The 25,934-nt window shown below is 34.6% G+C and overlaps 1 protein-coding gene across 3 annotated transcripts in view; it reads left to right on the top strand.

Moving 5' to 3' along the window:
• LOC115209863 (histone acetyltransferase type B catalytic subunit) overlaps positions 1–25,934 on the top strand; it is a 186,084-nt gene that overhangs the window by 79,768 nt on the left and 80,382 nt on the right. For 2 of the 3 annotated variants that reach the window (XM_029778440.2, XM_029778439.2), the window contains exon 10: positions 2,458–2,574. In XM_029778440.2, the coding sequence (XP_029634300.1) occupies positions 2,458–2,574 (117 nt within the window). Of the gene's footprint in view, positions 1–2,457; positions 2,575–10,714; positions 10,737–25,934 lie in introns of those variants that run through there. The other variant, XM_036501237.1, reaches the window with a different exon arrangement.

The raw sequence follows: 25,934 nt of genomic DNA, 5'->3' as shown, positions 1-25,934 counted from the left end.
ATAATGAACCCTTAGCATTACATACTAACTCTATCTCCTTCCTTTGGCAAACTCTTTCAGTATTTCTTTCTACTGTGATCTACCCCAATCTATAGAAATATGTGACAGTGTGCCCCATTCCCAAGAAAGATGGTTTCTCTAACCCTGCCAACTATCAGCTTGTCAAACTATCAAAATCGATGGAATCAGTTGTAAACAATCAGCTCCTCCAATGAGCTGATAGTCATTAAATTAGCAGGAAAAGTGCTATTTTGCCGTGTTTTTTTTTTTGTTTTTTTTTTTTCTGGTTCTTCACATTTTAAGTTCAAATCCTACCTAGGTCAGCTTCACCTTTTGTCTTCCTCAGGTTAATAAGTACCAGTCAAGTACTGGAGTTGATGGTATGATATATTCCCCACTCATCAAAATTGCCATCTTGCTACATTCTGAGTTCAAATTCCACCAAGATTAATTTTACTTTTCATCCCACCAGGGTCAGTAAAATAAAACACCATTTAAATAGTAGGATTGATGTTATTAACTAACCACTTTCCCTCAACATTCTGGCCTGGTGCCTAAATTAGAAACCATTGTTATTATTAAGGCAGCAAACTGGCAGCATCATTAGTGCACTGGGCAAATGCTTAATGACATCTTGTCCATTTTTACATTCTGAGTTCAAATTCCAAAGTCAACTTTGCCTCTTGCACCTTTGGTTTCAAGACGAAAGATGTTCTTCCATCAGAATAATGTACAGCTACACAGCAAGAATGGCATTCCAAAGGCTGGAGCAGTTTGAATGGGAAATGATGCCCCACCCACCATATTTGCCAGACATTGCCCCATCTGATTATCATTTATTCCACAGTTTTCAAAATGATGTGGACAGAAAAATTATGAATTCTACAGATGAGGTCAGAACTGTACTGGAGGAGTATTTTTCGTCATGGACAAGTGAATTTTGGAAGAGGGATCTTGCAAGTCTACCAGATAGATGGAAGAGCATGGTAGAAAATGAAGTAGAGTACCGTAAAATCCCATGTAATTTACGCACTTTTTTAACAAAAAAAATAGACTTTAGTGGGTGTGTAAATTACATGAGTAGATAGTTTCGAAAATTTTTTTTGTTGAAAAATGATGTACAAATGTAAACATTTGTACTGGAAGTTGACTCATTTAATGTCAGAATAGATTTTTACAGAAAAAATATAATGAAGTTGACTTTTATTTATGCTGGACTGTATAATGCTTATTTTTTCTATATAAATTTAAATGGTTAACTACTTTTTGAAGTTTGATGTTCATGCTGGTAATCACAGTCCAGGCTATATTTTACTGCATCTAGCGCCAACAACATCATAATTCATCCTTGCACGTGAAAACTCACTAAGCATTCCTTACATTTACCTTATACAATGTTTAATGTCGTTTCACATTCATAGTGTATTATGCAGCAATTTTGTGTTCTCTTCATAGAACACTTGTAATGTAAGTATTACCAGTTCTTTTGGTATAGTAGGTTTTTGCTATTCTTGTTTCTCTGTCTCCTCACAGACATGCATATTCTAACAAGCTGCTTCTTAAATTTTGCACCTCTCTTCAATAAACACAGAGTTAAACTTGCAAAGCTGTTTATTTTCTCCTTTCGATTCTTAATGTTTATTTTTGCAGGTTACCAAACTATCAGTTTGGTCTCCTGGCTAAAACGGTAATGACAAATTTTTAAGTTTGCTTGACTCTGTATCAAAGGTTCCAACAAGAATAGGCAGAATATCAGAGCTTGAGACAAGAAGACACTTTCAGCCAAACAGAATTCTGTTTATATAATCAGTTTGATTGGTCACCTTCCTCTCTTGGTTGAGTAAAGTGTCAACCAAGCTGATGTTTATTGGTAATTAAACTTATTCTGCAACACTTGTGCGTATTTATCAGCTTTGTTTTTGTTGATAAGAATTATCAACAACTTTTCCTGTGATCTTAATTTGAGAAGACATACAAGTATGCTAAAGTTCGGACATAATCTCTTGTGGGCATTTTATTATAAACACAAACACTTCGTAATTTAATAGCTGTGATATTTGTTAAACAGAAATTATTATTTAATGAAAATTTAATAAAATCTAATAAGTGAAATTATGCTAAACACAACTAAACTGAAAACCTCCCCCTGGCCATATTGGCAATTCTGAAAACTTTTGGGTGTGAATTTTACAGGAGTAGAAGCTTGGTTTGGCAATTTTTTTCTTGAAAATCCCATGCGTAAATTACACAGGTGCGCAAATAACACGGGCTTTTACAGTATATTTTAGATTAAAAAAGAAGATTGTTTATCGTAATTTTGAAAAATAAATGTAAAAGAACCGCATTATTTATGAGATGGACCAGTATATATATCATCATCATCATTATTTTAACATCTACTGCTCACATCAGTCGGATTGTATACATATATATTTTTTCACACTCATTTTTAAACAGCGACAAGCAAGAAGATGTTATGAAATCCTTAGGCTGAAATCTGTGAATATCCATGATGAAGATGAATTCCGAGCATATCGTTTAGATGTGAAAAAGCGTCTCAATTTACCATTTCATGTGAGTAGATGATATTTTGATAATTTGTTCTTTACATTTTTACAAATTTAAGTGAAAAAAATTTTGAAAAAGAATTTAAATGGAATGCATTATTTCCTTCATGTTACAATCTTTTTAACATACTTCTTAGAAACAGCTGTGATTTGTATGTGAAGTGAAAGGTGTTAGAAAGTGAATTTTTTAAGTTGTAATTGCAGAGTTCTAGATGCTCTGAAGAAAACAGTCTAAATAAAAATCATGTTGACTTGGCCAGCAGTCTGCTGTTTCATTGTGAAGGATTGGGAAAAGAGTGTGTGGGGGGGGGGGGGATGAAAGTTTTTTTTTTTTCTTTTTCCACCTTCATTGTCCCAAAAAGACCATTGTTAAATCTTTAGTAACTGGTGGATACTTGCAGCAAACTGTACTGAAAAGGATTAATCAAATAAAATTCATTCATGTTCTTCTTTATCTTTTTATAAATAATATACATATAACTTTCATCATCATTTTAACATCCACTTTTCTATACTTGCATGGCTCAGGTGTGATTTGTGATTTACTACATAGCAAGACACCTGTTTTTCCCTCTCTGTCTCTGTCACATTCTAACCTTCTATCATCTGACACAAGATCACTTCCTCCAATGCCCTCTCCCCTCTTGGAGTTCCTTGTCTTGCAAATTACTTTGTGACCCTGCTGGTGCCACGTAAAAAGCATCTGGTCCACACTGTAAAGTGGTTGGCGTTTGGAAGGGCATCCAGCTGTAAAAACCATGGTAAAACTGACCTCATCTATGCTTGTGCTATGTAAAAAGCACTGTCCACTCTACAGGATGGTTTGTTAGGAAGGACATCCATCTGTAAAGACATGCCAAAACAGAGTAGCCTGGGGTCGTCTTCTAACTGGCCAGCTCCTATCAAACCGTCCAACCTATGCCAGCATAGAAGTCGGACGTTAAATGATGATTGATGATGAAATGTTCTTCTTGTTGCCAGGCCTGTTTCCAAGCAAGGTGAGATTCCCCATGGCCAGGCATGTTTTTCACAGAAGACTAGAACAAACAACCTCATTTGTATGACAGTGATGCTCATTTATGACCTTTGTGTGATGTTTAGACAAGGATAAACACAAGAACTCATACACTTAAACATGCATATACATACATGTGTGTGTGTGCACATGTTTGTACTTATGTATATGTGATAGACTTCTTTCAGTTTCTGTCTGCTCAATTCACTCACAAGGCCTTGATCAGCCCAGGGCTATAATAGAAGACCCAAGATGCTGTGCAGTGTGACTGGACCTTACACAATATGTTTGGGAAGTAAACCACATCTCTGTCTGTGTGCATGTGCTTCCTTTCTACTATAGGCACAAGACCTGGAAATTTCAGGGATGGGTCTGGTCAATTACATCAGCCGCAGTGTTTAGCAGGTACTTATTTCATTGTCCCCGGAAGTATGAAATGCAAAGTCACCTCAGTGGAATTTGAACTTAGAACAAAAGGATGGATGAACTGCTGCTAAGCATTTTGTCCAGCATGCTAACCTTATATATGTATGTGTGCGTATACAATTTATACATGGACAGTTAAACTTATGGAAATTTCAACTCAATATTAAACCAACACCTCGACCTATTAGTGTTTTCACAAGGACAGTATCATATCTCAGTTAAGTAAATTATCTATCAGTATTTCCACAAAATTTAAATGTAGTGAAAGTGCCATATCTGTTAATGCACTTCAGAGAAGAATAGATAAACAGCTAATTGTATTATAGATGTCTGCTACAGCTGTTTTTGTGCATTCCAGTCAGTTTTACTAAAGCTCTCTTATCACACAGGTGTAATAATTGACAGGTGTAATAATTGACTGATATGAGGAGATAATGTTAAGATCCCCCACATTGCATTAATTAGTTGTGTGGCAATAAGTGCACATTGCTAATAAATTAGCTTCTAACGAGACAAATCTCCTTTAACATGTTACTTCTCCTCATCCTCATTTTATGTCTGTTTTTCCATGCTGGCGTGGGTTGGACAAGTCTTTACAGTCCAAGTCACTTCATATTCAGAATTAGAGGTACTGCCCTTTTTTGATGAGTTGTGAACTATGTCTCACTCGTATGTATTAATTTTTGGCTTCTATGGTTAGATGCTTTTCCTATCATCAACTACTTTACAAGGGGTACTAAACATGTTTTATTGTAGCACTGGCACTAGAGAGTACCTCCTTTCTTGTATTGTCTCAGTTTGTTTTTCCTTTTTTTCTTGCACTAATGGGTGGAAAGTGGGCCATTGTGAGGAGTTGATAAGAGGAATGATCATTAAGAGAGAATTGGAATAATAGGGGTAAGAAGGTGATAGAGTGAGAGCTACATGTTTGTTGGTAAGGTAATTTGATTGGAAACAATGTGACTGACTGGTCGATAGAAATGAGAGTGAACGTAAACTGCAATTTCAAAAATCACACACTCAGATGAACAATTTTTCTAAGCACTCTTTCCTACTCTTCACATTCAAACTGTCAGCAAAAGTTCATTACAAAGAAACTAAACAGGCTTTTGTGAGTTGGGCTCCCATCATTTTCCACTCACCCTCACCAACAAGTGGTAACTCCACTGTAGAAAGGCAATGGTGTTTGTTCCGTACTTTCATCTTTGTACTTGTTGTTGTCACTGGTTTCTTCTGGTTAGGGCAAGTGGGGTCTATATATATGAGAGAGAGAGAGAGAGAGAAGCAATTATGCAGATAAAAAAATTAGATATATTCAGTGTAATATAATAGTTTGGGCATGAAACACAAAATATGTATATATGCATACATGAAAAATGACAGAAAGCAAAATATGGAGACGGTCAGACAATGAATATTTAAGTACAAATATATGGATATTTATATTAATAGATCCAGTTTACACATGACAGAAAATTAAAGGAGTGGAAGAAAGGTGTTAAAGTCTAACAGCTGTTTCTTTGAATTCCTCTGCTTTAAGATCTGAACTGTAAGATCTTCTCTACTCTGATGATGGCGGCTTGTCCCCTGTAAAGACTTCAGAGTCCAAGTTTGAATCTTTTTAAGCACTACTGTCTTATATACTAAAAATCTCTGGATCTTGTCTGTGGACTTTATATATATATATAAAGAATTGGATGTTGTGCTGTTTTATCTGTTACCTAAAGGCATTATCAAGGTGAGGTAAGAATGGGTTTAGCCAGAGATGATAGAAATCACTGTAACTGTTGCTTCAGCTTTCTTGGTGTTTAACTCTTGCTCTACCACTCATGATGCCATCATTACATGTTTACACTTCATTTTACCAGCGTTAATAAAGATAGAAGTAAATCTGGATGCCATTTAAGAAGCTTCCAATCTTAAGTATTCTATATTTCTGGATGAAAGACTCCACATGAAATTTTTAATGATAGATGAGGCCTCACATATATACATCTGCATTAACCCTTTAACATACAGATTAGTCTGTCAAACGTAATACTTATTTGTTCGCATTATTTTGAATTAATCAGGTTTAAGAGAGATGTACACAATATTTACTTCTAATTTTGTTAATTTTTTTACATACAGAATTGAAATTTTATCAGTACTGATCTTTTTGGTTAAATTTGACTTCTATGGACAATTAAAATTAATTAACAATAACTTTATGGATAAATACTAAAATTGAAACTTTTTGTGTATCTTACCTGTTTGATTTGTTACTAAAATTATGCCAGATGTCAATCTCCAACAATTTTACCACTTTGTGAGATCAAGTACATTAATTTTAATTAAAATACAATTATAATCAGTAGAAGATTTTATTCTTTCACTATATTTCATTCAATCATTTTCATTGAAAATAAAGTACAAAATTCTTTTACTAGTCAATATGCTATTGGCAGTGATCTTTTCATACAATGTAATGTGTACATTTACTTAACAGAATGTATCTAATAAAAATGTTCGTTAATAAATGAGACATAGGTGAATACAGGTGTGTAACAAAGTAAAAATTATTATGTATTTCTCATCTTCACATGTTATTTTGTAATAAAATGAAAGGAATATATAATTGTAATTCTCTCAAACTAGAAAATATAATTGTGCAATATTTTTGTCATCCAAATCACTCATGTAAAACACAAGGGCATTTTGTGACATGAACTCAAACAAGGTTTCATACCTCAATCCATCTGGTCTGTTTCCATTATATTTTTTCCCAGTGTAGCTGTTAAAAAATACCACAAATACCCTGTCTGATGCACATACCTCTACAAACTTTTTTCCATTTTATGGAAGTCCATATTTTCTCCATTGACATCCACCTCAATTAATTTTGCTTTTTTTCCCAGTTCTATGTTTTCTGGAAGAAAAGCTTTCATGAGGTGACTAGCCAATTTTCTTTTGCATCTGGAGAATGTCATACTCCAATCCATCTGGTCTGTTTCCATTATATTTTTTTCCCAGTGCAGATATCAAAGTTAGCAAAAATACCCTGTCTGATTCCCATACCTCCCATATCTCGAAGCCCTGTTTAATGGGTATGACAGATATATGTTGCCAAAAATGTGCTCTACCCTTATACACTATCATGAACTCATCTACATTGAGATTTTTTCCCCCAGCTCATATACAGTTTTATACTTTTCAGATGGTAAATCAATAGTTGGTTGCACTTTATATAGGTAATCATAGTTGGGTTCATTCCTGCTAGGGAATTTAGCTGAGTCAGGTTGTAAATACTAAGATGATACTAGATATATATGGGTTACCATACCTTATATTTGGGTTCCAGTTGTTCCACAATCTAGGAAACTAATAAAAAAAAAAAAGCTCATATTTCTGCAGTATTGGTTGGCTTCCATAGTTGATCAGGCCTTCCATGAGTAGAAATCATTCATTGGACATGTGTGTATTACCTCTGTGACAGTTTTGAAAAGGGTTGAGCATTGGGATGCAAATTGTGATGTGGACCAGTCTTTTCTGTAAAATCTGCAATTGCGATGGATGTTTTAACTATCAACCATGTTGCTGTCATGTTTTGAATGTCATCTTGAATATTTTCTTCATTTACACTATCAAGATCTCCCTTGTCCAACAAATATTCATTATATCAAAAATATCAGATTCACCCAAAGACAAATCACTGTTGTTTACTTTTACATTCTGTAAATCATTAAGTGTAAGACCTACAAAATCAGAATCGCTACTTGCTGATGCCACTTCAGATGTTGAAAAAACTATGTGATCTCAAAAATTTCACAGTATTTATACTTGAATAAAGGCAGGAAAGGCTTTATCTCATATTATCTCAAAGCTACAAGGATTCAATTACATGATTCATTTGTTTATTTATTGATTTCATAGAGAAGCTGAATACAGCCAGTTTAAACAAATAAAGGGGGAATTATTTTGGCTGCAATTGGGTGGTTTGAATGCTAAAGGGTTATTGCATTTTTCATAGTTGAATAATACCCTTTGAATTACTTATCCATTTCTCTTCTGCTGTTATGTTAATTTAGGATTTTGTGCAACACACATTACACCAAACTATGATAGTTTAAATCACTGGTTCTCAACTGGGGTCCACATGCCCTTAAGGGATCCATGTAAGATTTTCTTGTTAAAATTTATATGCAATAAATTGGTTATACTTCTTCAATACACAAAATATTTTAACATTTTTTTTTAATACAATTCTTAATAATATTTTATTTATAAAATTGCAGTAGGATTTTTTAAAATATCAAATGGCCAGAAGGGTTCATCTGAGTAAAAGAGAAATCAAACAAGTCTATAAGTAAAAAAAATGGTTGAGAAACACTGATTTAAATCTTATTAGTACACCTACTATGATGTGCCTCTAGGTATGTAAGATTCACAACATGACTTCATTTGCCTTGTCCTACCTGGTTGATAAAGAATTCCACTCAAACATCATTGACACTAAAAATACACTATTTTGTGCAAAAGTGGCAAGCTGGCATAAACATTAGCACGCCGGGCAAAATGCTGAGTGCTATTTCGTCTGTCTTTACATTCTGAGTTCAAATTCCGCCAAAGTTGACTTTGCCTTTCATCCTTTCAGGGTCAATAAATTAAGTACCAGTTGCGTGCTGGGGTCGATCTAATCGACTGGCCCCCTCTCCAAAAATTTTGGGCCTTGTTCCTAGAGTAGAAAAGAATTTTGTGCAAAATTTATGCTACTCCTTCTACATGTATTTAATAAATACATGAAAGAAATATATATTACATGCCATGCCTTGATACTGTATGGACTGAGGTCTCTATTAACAAGCTCTTGGTATTTGGAATCCCAGTGTGTTAGGTTAAGACTTTTGTGTGGTTCAACTTGCAATGTTGTTTGGTGCATTTGTTAGCAATGGCTATACAGTTTATAGCAAGCATTAACTTTGATTCCTGTGGTTTGTGCTACAAATTTTTTGTCTTATATTAGACATATATATTACCTCTTTTAGCATGACCCTGACATTTTAAACCCCATTTCTAAATCGAATTCAATCTGGAAAGTAATGAAACCCTTCTAAACTAAAACCGCAAAGACACTGATTTGTCACAGCCATACACTATTTCCTCTGATTTCCCATGTATTTCACATTTGATTCCTTCATAAAACAGAAAAGGGTGCAATAGTATATATTCCATGAAGAGAAGAAATTTAAAAGATTTTGAATGGATCCTTCACCAATGTTACATATCACTTCTCTTCATGTACCGTTTTTTTTTTTTATTTTGTTTTGTTTTTAAAACTAATTAAGGTTCTAGTCAATTTATCCCAGAAGATTTTTTTAAACTTCTTATGGTTATGTCGGTAAAGCCGATTGAATATACTTGGTAAAATTAAAATATATATTGTATTTGCAACCGATGTTGCATTGCCTTTATGCATTTACCTTATTTAACCCTTTCGTTACCAAACTGCCCAAACCCGCCCGTATTTACCTATTCATATTTAAATGAGAATATCAGAGCAAATCTCTTTAGTACATTCGTGAAAACACGTATTATACTTCATAAACAGTTCATCTACAGTTTTGTACAACAATCGAAGTGTAATTTTAATTCCGTGAATTTTGGGAGATTTTTTTCCAAAATTTGTTCCTATTGTGTTTTCAAAATTTATAATTCTGACGAAAAATGGATACGAATTTCATTATATCAAGCAGCGAGTCAGAATTCGAAGGATTTTCTACTGAAGACCTTGATAAATCTAACTCTATGACTGAAAAAAAAAAGCACGTGGTATTTGATAATGAATCTGATGTTTCATTTTCCGAAAGTGAAAACAGTGAATCCGAGAGCTCCGACAGCGATAAAGAAAATGAATTGGCACCTGAATGGAGTGAAAATTTAAAAACTGTTTCTTTCGGTGATTTTTCTGAAGAAACTGGACCAAGCCACAGACTTTCCCAGGAGAGTAAAGCCTTAGACTATTTCTTTTTACTTTTTCGAATGAGCCTATTTGAAATCATTACGGCGGAAACGAACCGTTACACTAAATGTAAACAAAGCGAAAGAAAGGATAGTTAGTGGTTTCCCACAACCTTAAATGAAATTAAGACTATTTTTGCCATAAATATTATTATGGGTATCAGAAAGTTACCCAGAATAACAAATTCTATCGTAAAATTTTGTTGTATACCCAATTGAATATTAGCTAATAACCCATTTTCTATAGCGATGTTTGAACAAAATTTTAATAATTTTATATTTTGTTGAATTTACCTGTATCTACCTGCAATTAGAGTCACTTTGTGACAAAAATTATAGTATAGAATTGGTTGAGAACATTTCATTAAATTATCTTCCAAAAATCACATTAATATATTGATAAATAAAAAAGTTATAGTTGTTTAATGAAACCAGACTAAATTTATGATTATGTTAGAAATTAATTGAAACACTTAAGGGGTGTATTTTGGTCAGAAATATAGTAACGAAAGGGTTAAATAGGCGTGTGTGTATGAATGTATGTGTGTCTCTAAATATTCACTTGAATTTACATCTACACATCTTCATATTCATTTATATGGTTTTCAGAAAATACAAGCTTGACACTTTAAAGATATTCAGTGTCTGATTTACAATACCATAAATTGCTTCTTCATTTCTTTCTTTCTTCTTTTCACCTTTTCTCCTGTGTGTCTATTAACCTTTAACCTAAAAAAAAGAATCAGTTGAACTTGTTGCAGATGGCCATCATCGAAATAACTTTAGCTATTGCTTTGAATATTTGTTTGCTGTTCTGTGATTTAATTTTTAATGGAAACTCAGTTTCAGCAAAATATGTTGGTTCATGAAAGCCAGAATGTATATGTATTAAATAAATCTCAGATCCACTTAATTAGTACCTGTTGCTACTGACCATTGTAAGACTGTATGAAACGCAATAATTCATAAATAAAGAACTATTAAAATGCCATTTCTTGATTGTTTTCAGCTTTAAAGATCTCATCAGAGCCTTTTTCTGGTGCACATAGAATTAAATAGCCATTTGTTATTTTGCTTTATAAATTTATATAGAATTTTTTCTGTTAACTATGAAGATATTAGTATAGTGTGGTTAGTTTAGACTTGGAGCAGTGGTTTTCAGACGGTGCTCTGCAGGGGTAACTAGATGCATTGTGGATTTTTAAAACTATAATTTAAGGTTTTAGAAAATCCACAGTAATGCTTGAAAAACATGTTATTCACGATAAACAAGGTAAGCAATAGTTTTTATATTTTTCCAATTTTTTTTTTATTTATTTACAAAGTGCACTAGTAACTTTTAACTCTGCACGCAAAACATATCGGTAGTTTTTTTAACATTGCATGCGAAGTGTGTCATCATCATCATAATCATTTAACATCCGTCTTCTGTGCCGGCATGGGTTAGACAGTTCGACAGGATCCCAAAGAGTTTAAAAACTGCATTGTGCTCCAGAGTCTGCTTTTGGTATGATGCCTACAGTTAGATGCTCTTCTTAATGCCAACACTTTACAGGGTTGTAGTGGGCCCTTTTTTTTTCTTTCTTTTTTTTTTGTGACACAATAGTGAAGTCACCGTGCAAGGCTAAGTTCTCCTGTGACTAAACAGGAAGTGACTTTATGCTATGGTATAAGATGTTAAATTGAGAGAGATAGGTCCAGAATTGAACAGGTTTCTTGCTGTAGACAAGCTACTCAGTTACATTGCAGAGAGAGTTACTTGGGTGGAGTTAGTAAGAGATAAAATAGAAGTGGTGTGGTGCCAAGATGGAGCATCTAGGTAGGAGGTGACTAAATTGAGTGATGAGAGAAGAGGGAGTGTAGGTAGGTTGAGCTTGTATGGGAGTGTGTGAGGTGTTGAACATGTTTTGTGGGAGCTAAATAGGGTAGGTGACAACTGGAAATTTGATAGGGTTAGGGAGTGAGCAGTAATACAGGAGTTAGAAGGAAGGTAGAGGAGAAGAGATGACTGGCTACAGAGAATATGGGGTAGACATTGGTTGGGGGAGACATGGTAGTGGAGGAGAAGCAATTGTGAATTTACACTGGTTTTCTAAAACCATTTTAACTTATTGTATTTATTACTGTATCAAAGGGTTGTTTGGAATACAACTTTACAAAAGGTTCTTACATAGACTCAGTATTGGATTTTTGTCTCAAAACTATTCTAATTACTAGTGTGTACAGGTAAAGTCAATGAAATCATCTTTTTATTATTCACTTGTTCATGCTTACATGGGTCGGGTTTATTGAAGCAGATATTCTACAGCAGGATGCCCTTACTATTGCCAACCATCATCTGTTTCCAAGCAAGTTGATATTTCTTCATCACCAGTCATGCTGGAAATGAATAAAAGACAAAACTAGGAAACTGTAATACTGGTTAATAACTCATGTACTATTTTAAGAAAAATTAACTCCATGTTTCATAGACACAGTGACACATTTACAGCTATACATGCATGTTTGACAGCCTTTCAGTTTCCATCTACCAAATCCAATCTTAAGGCTTTGCTCAGCCTTGAGCTAAAGATACTTGCTCAAGGTGCCACACAGCCTCACCTGGGCTTATGAAATATGTACGAGTTAATTTTCCTTTAAATATCACAAGTTATTAACAAGTATCATATAGTTTCCTGGTTTCATCTAGTATATTTTGCTTTCTATTTCACCTCCACTCTTATGTGGAACACCTGAATCAAAATAAACAAGAGTAAGTTTTTAGTCATGAAAATAGCTGATAGTTTGGTTTCTCTTAAAATTTTGGAAGTAAACTATTTTAAATTAAAATATCGAGTTCAAACTGTGTGAGTTTTTTTATTTTTTATCCCCTACATTTTGAAAATCATTGAAATACATGTTGCTTTTACTAAGTTTGAAGCTATTTCTTTTTCTTTTTTTTTATGTGAAATCATAGGGGTGCTAACCCATCTTAATTGTACTTCAGTGCCTGAATCCAATAAAAGAATAAAAATACAGTTTGGAGGGAATATATCCAAAAAGTTTGAAGGACATAATAAAATGTTGGATAGTATTTCAGCAAATGAAAGTAGCAGCAGTGGCAGTAGCAGTCAAATAGCCTGAAGAGATCAAGTTGGGATGTGTTCCTCAAAACTAATTCTGTGACAGGTGGGTGGAGTAAAGGGGTGCTGGGCACAAATACTAATGGGCCAATCTAACATAGTCTTATTTTGGTGACTGTGGATTTTGGTTTGGTTTGTTTTGTTTTTTTGGCGGCGGGGATCTGTAATTGGCAAAATTTCATTTCTCAGTATGGGTCTGACTTTAGGGAAAATATGATTTTCTTCAAAATTATGCAGGTGCATAACCTGGCAGGCAGTATGGTTTTAGAAGAATATTACTGTTAAGTTACTGTCAGACATGAATGTGATTCTTTATTGCAGGTTTTACTTCTTATCCTTTTGAATGATATAAATATTGCTCCTTAAACTGTCCTTCCCAGTAAATACGAAAATTTGCACATAAGAAGACATTAACCCTTTAGCGGTCAGGTTATTATATCAAATGGAATGCTTATTTATTCATGGAGGCAGTGTGGCCAAATGCTGGTGGCATGTAAAAAGCACATTTCAGGCACTGGGCTTCTTGGAGGCAATGACAACTGACCAAGACCTTTGGCTGTGCTTGAGAAGAAGACTCGTCAAGCCAAATGATATCGTAGTTGTGGCAGATACTGGTGTCTCACAACTGGCACTCATGCTGGTGGCACATAAAAGTAGCCATTATACTCTTGGAGTGGTTGGCATGAGGATGAGCATCCAGCTGGAGAAACCATGTCAAATCAAGCTGGAGTCTGGTGCTACCCTGCAGCTTACCAACCCTGGTCAAACCATCCAACCCATGCCAGCATGGACAACAGATGATAAATGATGATTGTTTTAAATTTATCATTCATTATCTTGTAGCTTTAAGATTTTGATGATGCGATTGTGCATTTTTAGAACGACAGTGTAGGATACATGTGAGAGGCCAGATCTGTCTGGTCTGAACATAAATGATGTACAATATTTTGAGCCAAATATGGCCAGATTAAATGCTAAAGAGTTAAGACAGTTTTCTCGATTCCCATTGGAAATAACTTCACTAACATTGCAAACATGCCCGGAAAAATGAGAAAAAAAAACTACAACTTCTTTTTCCTTATCATCTCCTGCTCAAAGTTCAATATAATCAATTGAAGTTGGAGCCCAAATCTTATTACATAAATAATATGAGAGTTTAGTTGGTAATAAGCCTATATTTTAAGAATTCCTTCTTAAGTTGAATTCCAAACATCAGCTTTATACACCAATTAACCCTTTTGTTTGTATTTATTTTGAGGTGCTCTGTGTTTCTTTCAAATAATTTTAAATATGACAAAGAATTTAGCAAAATAACTTTGTTGTCATTAAGCTGGTGTTAGGAACATAAATTGTAACTAAGGTTTGGTGAAAGATTTTAATTCAAAACTTATGAAAACAAGACATTTGTACTACAGAGTCAGAGACAGTTTCAGTTGGGTTGGCATCAAAAGGGTTAATGAATATAAAGGTATTTTCCTACATATTTTTAAACTTCTTAGTTACTTTTAACCTTTCTGATACCAACCCATCCAAGACTACTTTTGGTTCTGTGGTACAAGCTTCTTGTTTTGAAGTAATCTAAATTAAAAGTATCTGTCGAAATTTCATGTTTATTTATGATCCAAACTCCAGTTTTATAATTTCAGTTATTTTACTAGATTCTTCATTCTTTTCAAAATCAGCAGAAACAAAGAAAGTGTATTTCAACAGGAATATGGTTGCAAAAGGATAGAAATTAAAAGATATAGGTTGCATATATTTGTTAAGCAATATTCCACAAAGAGTTTTAAGTTCTTGGCCCAAACTACTTAGCTGTATGCAGGCAGCATCGGCTGCTAGCAGCTTGTGTTGAGTTCCTGCTATGAGCCATTAGAAATACATTAGTAACATAGCACCACACTAGTGTGTACTGTTTCCTGAAATCCCCTAAAGATACTTCATAGCGGTCTCCAGGAGTCTATGACTTTATGATAGTTGTTGTCATTGTCAGCAGAATTGATTCAGAGGATTGGTAGTTTTATTAACCTGTCTTCTGAACCAATTCTTCTGGTATTTCATGCACCAGTTACATCCTGGGGTAAAATGGGAGAGTGTAAAGAGAATGTTAAAGAGAGTGAATAGTTAAAAACTCGGAGTATTAGGAGCATAAAAAAAGCTTGAATTCTTTGCTCAGTTCATCCACAAAGTAGTGCAAAACTGTTATGTAACATAATCAGTGAATGTCTCATTGTCCAAACTATAGTCGCCATTTTGACGCCGTTTTTGCTATGGTTGCCAATTGATACAAATTGCTCTAATTTTTAAAATGTATTTTTATTATTATTATTATTATTATTATTATTTCTATCTAAATAGGAGTGTGTGTATGAGTAAGAAAGAAATATTTTGTGTTGCTTAATGTGGAGGGGAAAAAAAAATTCGCCATGAGTTTTCAATATCACGATTATCTTATTTATGCCAAGTTGATGAGTTTGTGTACGTTTGAGAAAGAGAGAGAGTGAGACAGGAAAAGAGAGAGGAGTATTTTCACAACATTGTGACAGCTTTAATTTGACATGATAAATATTTAATTTCTCTTTCTTGTTGTTCACATTTTATTTTTCAGCACTTATTACTATTACTAATGCTGCTACTATTACTACTTTGGTGGTTCATTTTTCTGTTTGTTTGTTTGTTGCTTTTTTGTTTTTGTTTTTTTCAACACCTCTGTTTTTATGCATGTCATGAAGCTATTTTATTATTCCTCATTTCACACATCCATTCAGATTTTCATTCTCACACAAAACATTTTGATTCGTTGATTCTCATATATTCAGTTGCATAATATGTGTGGGAACTATTGTATAAAGTTTCATGTCTCTGGTTTCATATAGTTCCACTTGGGCATTTGTATCTAAATTCCTGTGGATAGTGATAACTCAAATGATAGCACTTGTGTTGTGTGTTGGTTATTTCTGTGTAGAATCATGTGATCTCTGTCATATGCTAATGAGCAGTTTGGGGAGAGATAAGATGAAGTTGTAAATACGAGCATACTTCAATTTACATCATTTTTGAGTTAGAGGTTTTTCAACTTTACATTTAAAAAATTAATGGAAAAATAATAAACCTCAACTGCAGTTAATTTATCTGACTCTACGTCAGTCTCATCAACGATATTTAAAACATAAATGTTTAAAAATAAAAATTTTAATTTTAAAAAAAGCGAATTCTGAAGTGGAAAATGAAACAAAATGCATATGGAAATATATGTACAAACCATTTATTAAAACCGATATCAGCTAATAAGTTTTCCAAATATTTTTACATGTTACATTGTTTTTCGAGTTAAACTGCATATCTTACAATCAATTACTGACATAAGTTGAGGAATACCTGCATATTATAAAGATAAATTTTTGTGTAGTTTTTACATTGAATGCAAAAAAAATAATGTCAGGTTTCTATAGGAAGTAGCAGTCTGCTATTTCAAACAAACACTTTCATAAAAGATTAAGGAAAGGTCTCTTCTGTTCAAAACAACCTAACGTACCTTATTTTGGTCTTTTACTGTATTAGCTAATGCCTTGGCAGACCTACATGTCTCATCAAATTCTGGTGGTTTTAATTTCATATCAGTTCACATGTAGGTTCCATACCTCTAGTTTCATATACTTCCTCAAGGCATTTACATTTAATCGCTCTTTCTCTTACACAGTGCATTAGAAAATGTCTAAACTACACTCACTCTGTTCAGATATATTGTTTTATTTCTGAGTTCTGTTCCTTGTCCTGGTTTTACAGATTTGTTTTGAAATTAGTGTGCCTTTTCCACAAAATGGTTATATGACTAGGAAATAGCATTTCAAAGAGAAACACTTGTGCTCTTGGCAATATCTGTGTTGTTAGTCACAGCAATCTTTTATCATTTATTTTTTACTTGTTTCAGTCATTAGACTATGGCCATGCCAGGGTGCTGCCTTGAAGGGTTTAGTCAAACAAATCAACCCCAGTACTTATTTATTTTCTAAGCCTGGTGATTATTCTATTGGTCACTTTTTTTTTATTAAGCTGCTAATTTACATGAATGTAAACAAACCAACATTATTTGCCAAGCAGTGGACAAATTCACACACACATATATGATGGGCTTACTATGGTTCTGTCTACCAAATGGGCTTACAGTTTTATCCACTCAAAGGCTTTACTTGGTCTGAGGGTATAGTAGAAGACACTTACCTAAGGCAGGACACAGAGGGACTGAACCTAGAATTGTGTGGTTAGGAAATAAACTTCTTACCATACAGCCGTATTTACTTCTACTCTATATTTTGATCAGCTTGATCTCTGATCATCATCCGTTGTCTAATTCTTTCTATACATGGTTTCAGATTGCATTCTAACTATGTTCCTAATCTTGACAACCTGTCTTATCCGCCTGCATTTTTCATCATTTATTTTTCCCTGTTTGAAACAGTATGTTTAAGACTACTCTGTACAATGTGTCCTTCAGATATAGTTATCATCATCATCATCATCGTTTAATGTCCATTTTCCATGCTGGCATGGGTTAGATGGTTTGACTGGGGTCTGGAGAGCCAGTGACTGCACCAGACTCCAATCTGATCTGGCAATGTTTCTCTTTCTGAATCTGCAATTATAAAGAGGAAGTTCCTTATATTAATGTTTGTTTTTATGTTGAGTTATAATAAATCAAACTGAAGGATTACTCAGTACTTTTTGCAGAGTACATATTATTTCACTCTGGAGCTATTTCTTGTTAGTGAATTGTGGTAGCACAATTGAATATATTTCTGTCAGAGTAACAATTGAAAATTCTTTTACTTACCTCATTTATAGGGTTATTAATTGTAGTTGCGAGGAATTTGTGTATCTATATAGTTTCTTTGTCTTGTATTCTGTTGGACACTGTTTCACCTGTAATCAGATTTAATGTGATGTCTGAAAAATTTAGCTATTCTTAGATTTCTGCTAATGGTTATGTCTAAATTGTATTCCATAAATATGCCTTTTAGAGGTTTTCTAAATTTGTGCATGCTTTGGCTGTGCAGAAACTGCTAAACTTCATCTTTGTACAAACCAGAACCATGAGGACTAGTTTGCTGAGGGTATCTAAGATAAATAACTGTCCTGCTATTTTAGAAATTTTCACTCTGTCAAAGCTTTCCCTAAGGGCATGAAATAGTGGATCAGTAAGAGGCATAACTTTGGTATCATTGCTGATAACACTAATGTTTTCTGAATTCCAGGGCTTTCAGGAAAAGACATTTCAATACAAAGGGGTAGAAATCCTTTGTATTGAATGTCTTGTTTTCTGTACTGTTGATCCACTTGGTAATGTGATGAGCATTGGAGATAATGAGATGAACACAAAAGAGCTGCAAGGCACTTTTCATAGCATTTGTAATCTTCTGATTAATCATGTCGAGTATATGCTTGCTAACTAAACCCAATCTGTTTATGCTCAGTTTTATTAATAATCTACACTAGGAGGTGGATCGGAAATTTATGTTTCGAACTTAAATAATTTAAGGTGTATGTTATACATGATAAGGTATTTTACACAATTTCTTCTTATTTTTGGTAGGGGAAAGCTTTTTTTGTTTGTGTGTGAGTGTGTTTTGGAAATGTTGCTGAACAAGATTTTAGAATGTGTAGCATTATGTCATATTACACACACACACACACACACACACATGCATGTGCATGCACATGCAAACAACCATGTATTTCATTTAATTCTATTCACTAATCTTTCTCATCTCCTAATTATATTTTCATTTGCATTAGTTTTGTATTTTGCTCACTCTTCCTTCCAAATGGCTTTATTTTTCATCAGTTTATATTTTACATCTAACTGTTGCTGCCAAACTTCTTATTGTTTTCTTTTAGTCTAATCAACTACTTAAGCCTCATTTGATGTGGAGATAGTAGTTGTCACAGTAATTAAAATACAGCACAGTCATCACTGCCACTTTGTTATCATTGTTATTGTCATGTTGCCAATGTCATCTTCATATTCATCACTCTTTTAAAATATGTATCTTTGTATGATGCTAGATTGAGATTTTCCTCAATCATGTGGGCTCTTCCATGCTTGTGGTGAGTGATGGTGACGGTGGATTCTGATAATATTGATGGATGACAACCATGGCTACTTTGTCAGTCAGGTAATAAATAATGTGTGTGCATGTTTGACTTAGTTAAAGTTTTATATGTGACTGTTACGCGATTTTCCAGGTATTCATTGTGTGTGTTTGTACATTCACTTTACTTTTGTTTTTGTATACTGACATAAGTTAAACAGATATTTATCTGAGACTATATTTCAATGGCTGGATGCTCTTCAGATTGCCAACCCTTATCCATTTTACAAGTGAGGGCATTGGTTGCAAAATATCAATGAGTCATATTGGGGTATGGTTGAGTGTGGTGATATGTTGTATGAGTATGTGTGAGTGTGTTTGTGTATATACATACATGTGTGGCATAATGCATTTTATATGGTTGTACTCATTTACTCTGCAAAATTTGGAGTTAATTATCTTAACTCTCTTGGAATATCATAATGTTCTTTTGTCTAGATTCTGAACAGATAATGCTAGGTAGAAAAAATAGAACAGATTTCTTATTCACTAATGTTTGTGTGCTCTCTCTCTCTCTCTCTCTCTCTCTCTCTCTCTCTCTCTCTCTCTCTCTCTCTCTCTCTCTCTCTCTCTCTCTCTCTCTCTCTCTCTCTCTCTCTCTCTCTCTCTCTCTCTCTCTCTCTCTCTCTCTCTCTCTCTCTCTCTCTCCTTTAATATGAGTTCAATTCCAGCTGCTGCTGACTTTGCCTTTCAACCCACAAGGAAGGGTTAATATAGTAAGCACCAGTCATAAACTGAAACATGTACTGTCCAGCTTTACCTCTCTCCTTTACAAGTTTCTGATCTTGCAGTACTCTAGCAAAATCATTGTCAGGGTTGAAATGATTGATATTAGAACCTCCATCAACACATCCTAATCTTTAATTGCTTTCTTTCCTTTTTAATTGTAGTTTTTAGTTCATATTTCTCTATGGAACATAGAATGCTAACAAATGTACAAATAATGTTGATGGAATTAACTGCTTCTCTTCTCTTCAACTCCTTGTTGAAGAGAAAAGATGAAGGAATGACGAAATGTTGAAGTTCACTTCCCAACTGCATAGTTTCACATTCAGACTTACTGCACAGAACCTTCAGTGAATTTGCTAGATAGAGACTATATAAAACTTGTGGTGTGCCTGTGAATGTTTATAGTCTATGCATTTCACATGAAAACTACTGACCTACAAACAGTGAAGTTTGTTATCATTTACTTTGTCAACAAATTGTTTGTTGGCTCTATTCTTCGGAAGACGTGTGAATTAAGAGACCCCTTACTTCAAAAACAAGTAACAGTAACACAAAGGGCATCAGGCTGTAAGACCTACGGCTTAATAATATATTCATCTAACCTGTACTAACATGGAGAAACATGCCTAAGGATGAACAAATAGATGGGCAAAGCTAATGTTTGCATTTATCAACATCTTTTATCCATCCCCTAAATCTGTCTTGAGCCAAGCACAACTTCTTTAGCCATTTGTTATTGTGATGCTTGTTTGTTTTCATGGTATAAACTATACTTAACATTGAATTCTGCTGTTCAGCTCAACTCTACTCAGAGAAGAAATTGAACTCAGCACTGTCGACCAACAAGCATGATGTTGTCAGTAAATGCAGTTTTGTTAATAAAACTAGCACCTATAACGTCAGTGTAATCAACTATGTTCTCTCTCTCTTTCCTGTAAAACTTTAACCAGGTCATTGCAAATTAAGGTTGCAGTTCTCTAGGCTGTTGACCTCAGTACTTATTGCTAAGTTTCAACCACTTTGCTCTCTAATATCTGGTAATCATATTCTGTGGTATGTGTATGATTCCAGATTGACTTAAAATCAAGGGGGTTCATTTCTGTGCATGGATGTACACATGCACCTGTGACTCAGTGGATAAGGACATTTGCTATCTTTAGTTTACAAATAAAAGTTCCTAGTTCAAATCCAGTCTGGTATCTTGATAGAGCTTGAAATCTAGCATAGTTGTAAAAATTTTAAATAGGCATTCTAATGAGACAGTTAATAGTTCATCAAATTATGATTTTAATCTCATCTCAGACATTTAATCAAAGGAATTGTTGTTGGTATATATGTGTGTGTCTGTCTGTCTCTCAGACACATTCTGAATGTTGGCTAGACCTTAAAAACTCCAGGCACACAGGTCCTGAGGACAGCTGATAACTTGTGAATTGAGGCGATGGTGCACAAGCACTAGTTACGTTGGACTGGATACCTTATTAGAGTGAAAGATAGCAGGGTCCCTAAGCAGATGCTATATGGGGAACTTGTGAATGGAAAGAGACCCCCGGCAGAGACCAAGACTGTGATTTAAGGACTGTCAAGTCCTCATTAAAGACCTATGATATGCAGGAGACTAACTGAGAGAGCAATGCTTGTCATTGCCACAGATGGAGGAAGCAGGTTGAGGAGGTGGGGTCGACGCTTTTGAGAGAGCACATATTCTGCATGAAGAAATTAAGCATGCTGCTTGAAGGTGCACTGCTGGTATAGTGAATGGGGAAGCTTGGTTTGCAATGTTTGCAGTCATGTATGCTTGTCAAGAGCTGGACTCATTATCCACCTATGGAGCCGCAAGTGCAAAATATAAGTTAGTCCTAGAGCGCACAATGTTCCCGAATGTCAGCAGTGGTCTTCCTCGGTCACGAGTGGACGGCCATCATATATATATATATATAGGGAGAGAGGGGAGAACAAGTGGCTTGTCTTCTGCTATTTTAATCTAGGGATCAGGTTTTAATTCAGTTGAAACCAGTTTACTATATTTATTTTACTAATTACCTTAACAAAGGCATGAACATCACATGTTAGATCCATCTCTGTAAGTATGAATGCTATACACCAAAACCATTGTTGATGTATGTTACAGCACACTTCTATAAAGGAATTAATCTTCATTGTTTGACAAGGAATTGGACAGATAACCTGGACTAATTACCTGCATCATTAAATCTGTCTCTGTTATCTGTATATTTTGAGGTAATTATTCCTTTTATTACTGTTTCAGTAAATTTGACTCTCTGAACAATTATTTCAAAAATCAAAAATTCAATATTTATTTTCAAAACTCGTTGCTGTTGTATTTGATAAAATATAACTTATGCAATAAAATATAAGATTCTTCTTGAATAACTTCACGTGCTGTTAAAGTATTTCATCCTGAAATATTGGGTTGTTCGGAAAGTTTGTGTCGATTTTTTAAGGAAAGAAAAAGGTCAATAAATACTTGCCATTACATTTTTAATCAACCAAATATGAACCATTTTGTTGCACAATGCGTCTCCATCTTTCCTTTAACTTGAAAATACCCTCTTCCCAGAACTGAGGTAGTTTCATGGCAAAGCATTCATCAAGGTATCTTTTTACATCATCCAAGGAATTGAAATTTTTACCATTAAGACTATTCTGCAGAGACCTGAATAAGTGGAAATCCGAAGGAACAATATTTGGTGAATATGGAGGGTGGGGTAACACATCCCAGCCAAGCTGCTTTGGTTCCCAAAACATCAAGTGCTGAAAATGAACTTTCTTATCTTCCATTTTAAAGGGTTACAGAATTAACACAGATTATAGGAACATAAACCTTCTTCCATGAAAAGATAGCTTAAACTGTGCTCTAAATGGAGGTGTAGTCAAATCCTGTTTTAAGGACTCAACCATGTTCTAAAATAAGTCGAAAGGTAAGCTACTATAAATCGGCACGAACTTTCCAGTCAACCCAACAGACAGTCTACAGATAATGATAATAAAATATGTATGAAATGAGGAGAGGAGGGTTGTTGCTTTGGATTTTTTAATCATTTAATTACAGGAGAAAATATTTCTCATTTTCATTTGCTCCTTATGCAAGATTACCTGATTAAGCCCATTGTGAGAACAAGGAGGATCAGTCAAATACTCAATTACAATATATATGCGCAATGGTATTTATGAAATATCCAATCACAGATGGAAGTATGCAGGCCACTTATTGTTGCCCTGCTCATATTTTGAGCATACATATGTGGAGGATAGCTAGGACAATATTTAATTTTTAAAAATGTTAGATATGTTGAAATGGAGAATTTTTCAAAGTTTTCCTAATATTTTAAGTTAATTATTGTTGAAATTATATTATACTACCATTTATAATCAGCTTTAGAGATAAGAAGAGAAATATGAGACTATGACATAAGTTTTCACTAATACGCATCAGGCTACAGGTGTCAGTAAAAGGAGCACCCAAGAATTTGATATTACAAAAGAAAAAAAGAAAGATACATAATTAAGCTACTTCTGCACTTGTTTGTTTTACAATACAAGAAAGTTAATTGCTATTGCTAAAATATCACCTGATATTCCACTTCCAAGATAGAATATATGGCCTGCATTTTTTTTCTTCTTTCTTTCTGGGGAACACCTAAATGTTACTAAATATTCTTCCATCCACTCTCACCAAAGTTTTTTACTTTAACATGAACTTTGAAACTTGTTGTTAGCCCTTATAGGAAGGGCTTTGATCAGGCCTTCTCAAACTTAACCTGTGTTGCAGAGGTGGCTGGTTCTAATGAGGCAGTGTTTTCAATATGAAACCATATTCAAAATGGAATACAAATCTAGCAAACTTACCCTATACACAGTTCCTTCTAGTTTTCTCTAGAAGTTTCAAATCTCAAGTCAATTTATAAAACCATTCTGCCACACCAGCTTGAATTTCAACAATGAACTTCTGTTGGATTTCTCTACCTTCCCATGGACTAATTATCACCAACACAAGCATGGTTGTGTGGTCAAGAAAGTTTGCTTTCCAACCACATGGTTTCGAGTTCAGTCCTGCTGCTCAGTGTTACAGCCCAGGACTGACCAAGGCCTTGTAAGTAGATCTGGGTAACAGAAATTGAAAGAAACCTATAGTATGTATGTATATTTGTCTCCTTATCTAACTATCCTGTGAATATTTGTAAATGAAAGTTACCATCAATCAAGTGGTGTTCATTTCCATTTATTACTTTGTTTGGAAACATGAGGGTTGGCAACAGGAAGAGAATCCAACCATGGAAATGTCATCTGACCTATGCAAGCATGGGAAAGTGAACATTAAAATGATGATGGTGGTGGCAGTGGCAGTTGACCCACCCCACCCTAGCCCTTTTCTCCACTGTTTTGTCTTGAACTCTGAGTTTTACCATATTTGAAAATGTTATTTCTCAAGTGTTATTCATGTATGTGCTTTGTATATCTAATGACAAGAGATTATTTGTAAGGGTACACCAGGCACATGCATCACAACCACATGTACGTGACATGGTGATCTCATATCAAGATGAACAGTGCATGAGCTTAGAGGTGGGGCCCAGTTAGAATTTTCTTCGGGTCAAGTAGCCCATCCTGCTCAAAAGGTCCCTGAATAAGGGTTGTTAAAAGATGTTGATCAAAATACCCATGTCTCCAAAAGTGAATTATCTAAACTCCAAAGAATTCCTCTCAGCATGCTCCCCCACTACTTCTGCTCATGATCATCAGCTTATATCATCATCCACTAAGTGACATGCTCAACTATTTACAGTCAAACAACTGACAAGAAAATCTGTGGTATTGAGCAGAATATTTGCTGTAGCCCACCATTTATACCAAGACAAAGCAATGTACATGATAACACTTCCAATCAGTTAAGATGAGAAGCCATGAAAGCCACTGCCTGGTATTGCATCAGGACATTTATCATTATTGTTGTTGTTGTTGTTATACCTGTGAAAGGGGTAGGACTATATTCACTAATCTAAGAAATATGACAAACAACACCACCACTTGGTTTTGTCAGCACCTCCTACATTGAAAAGATTGATAATTAAATGCAGACAGGCAGTCTGAGAATGCAGTTAGACAACATATTGTTCTTGTTGAGCCCCAGGTTGGTCTTGATCAAGTAGGTCTATGATCAAAGACATTCTATCCATGAACGTCTCATCTATTTTCAAAATACAAATGGGAAAAGTGAAGGACTTTTTTTTTGTCAAAATTGGTTTTTGAAACAAAGAGTTTGTCCCCATTTTAAGACTGGAGGGTGATTCAAAAGACTTGTTTATTATATATTTTTATTACTGTCTGGCAACTACATGGAGACTTCCATCAGGTACATACATTGGACAAAGTGTTTTTGTTACTTAGTCAAAGACCCACTTTCTGGTGGGTGTGTTAACTGAAGAATATGCAAGAGCATGTAATTGAGTTTGGGTGTAAGTGGTGCAGAGTTGATGGTATGTTTGGCAGTGTGTTAACGTGCATACATGTGATATCTCAGCAGCAATATGTTGGTGTGGTTTGTATTGCATGTTACATTGAAAGGCCATGAGGAACAACAAGGCGGATGATTAAAATGAAGAAAATAAAAATTGCATAATTTCTTCAGTAGTGCATAAAGTAGTTAGTTCACCCAAACTGTAATCTTCCTTAGTGGTATACTGATGGAACTGGTTGGATTTACAGTTTGTTCATCACTCTCTCGCCTCTCCCTCTCTCCCCTTCCTCAAATTTCACTCATTTCGTCATGGATTTAGAAACTCCTCCATCTTCCCTCCAGCAGCCTGTCTGTAATTGCGGAAAATTAAAAAAAGAATTGAACAAGGAGTGCTGAGCGTGTGTGCTAGTCGTTTGTTTGTTTATTTCTTTTACTTATTTGAGTAGTCGACTT

This window comes from Octopus sinensis, linkage group LG3 (assembly GCF_006345805.1).
Source record: "Octopus sinensis linkage group LG3, ASM634580v1, whole genome shotgun sequence".
Lineage (NCBI taxonomy): Eukaryota > Metazoa > Mollusca > Cephalopoda > Octopoda > Octopodidae > Octopus > Octopus sinensis.
Note: the sequence above shows the minus strand (reverse complement) of the source record. Positions and strands in the feature narration are given on the sequence as shown.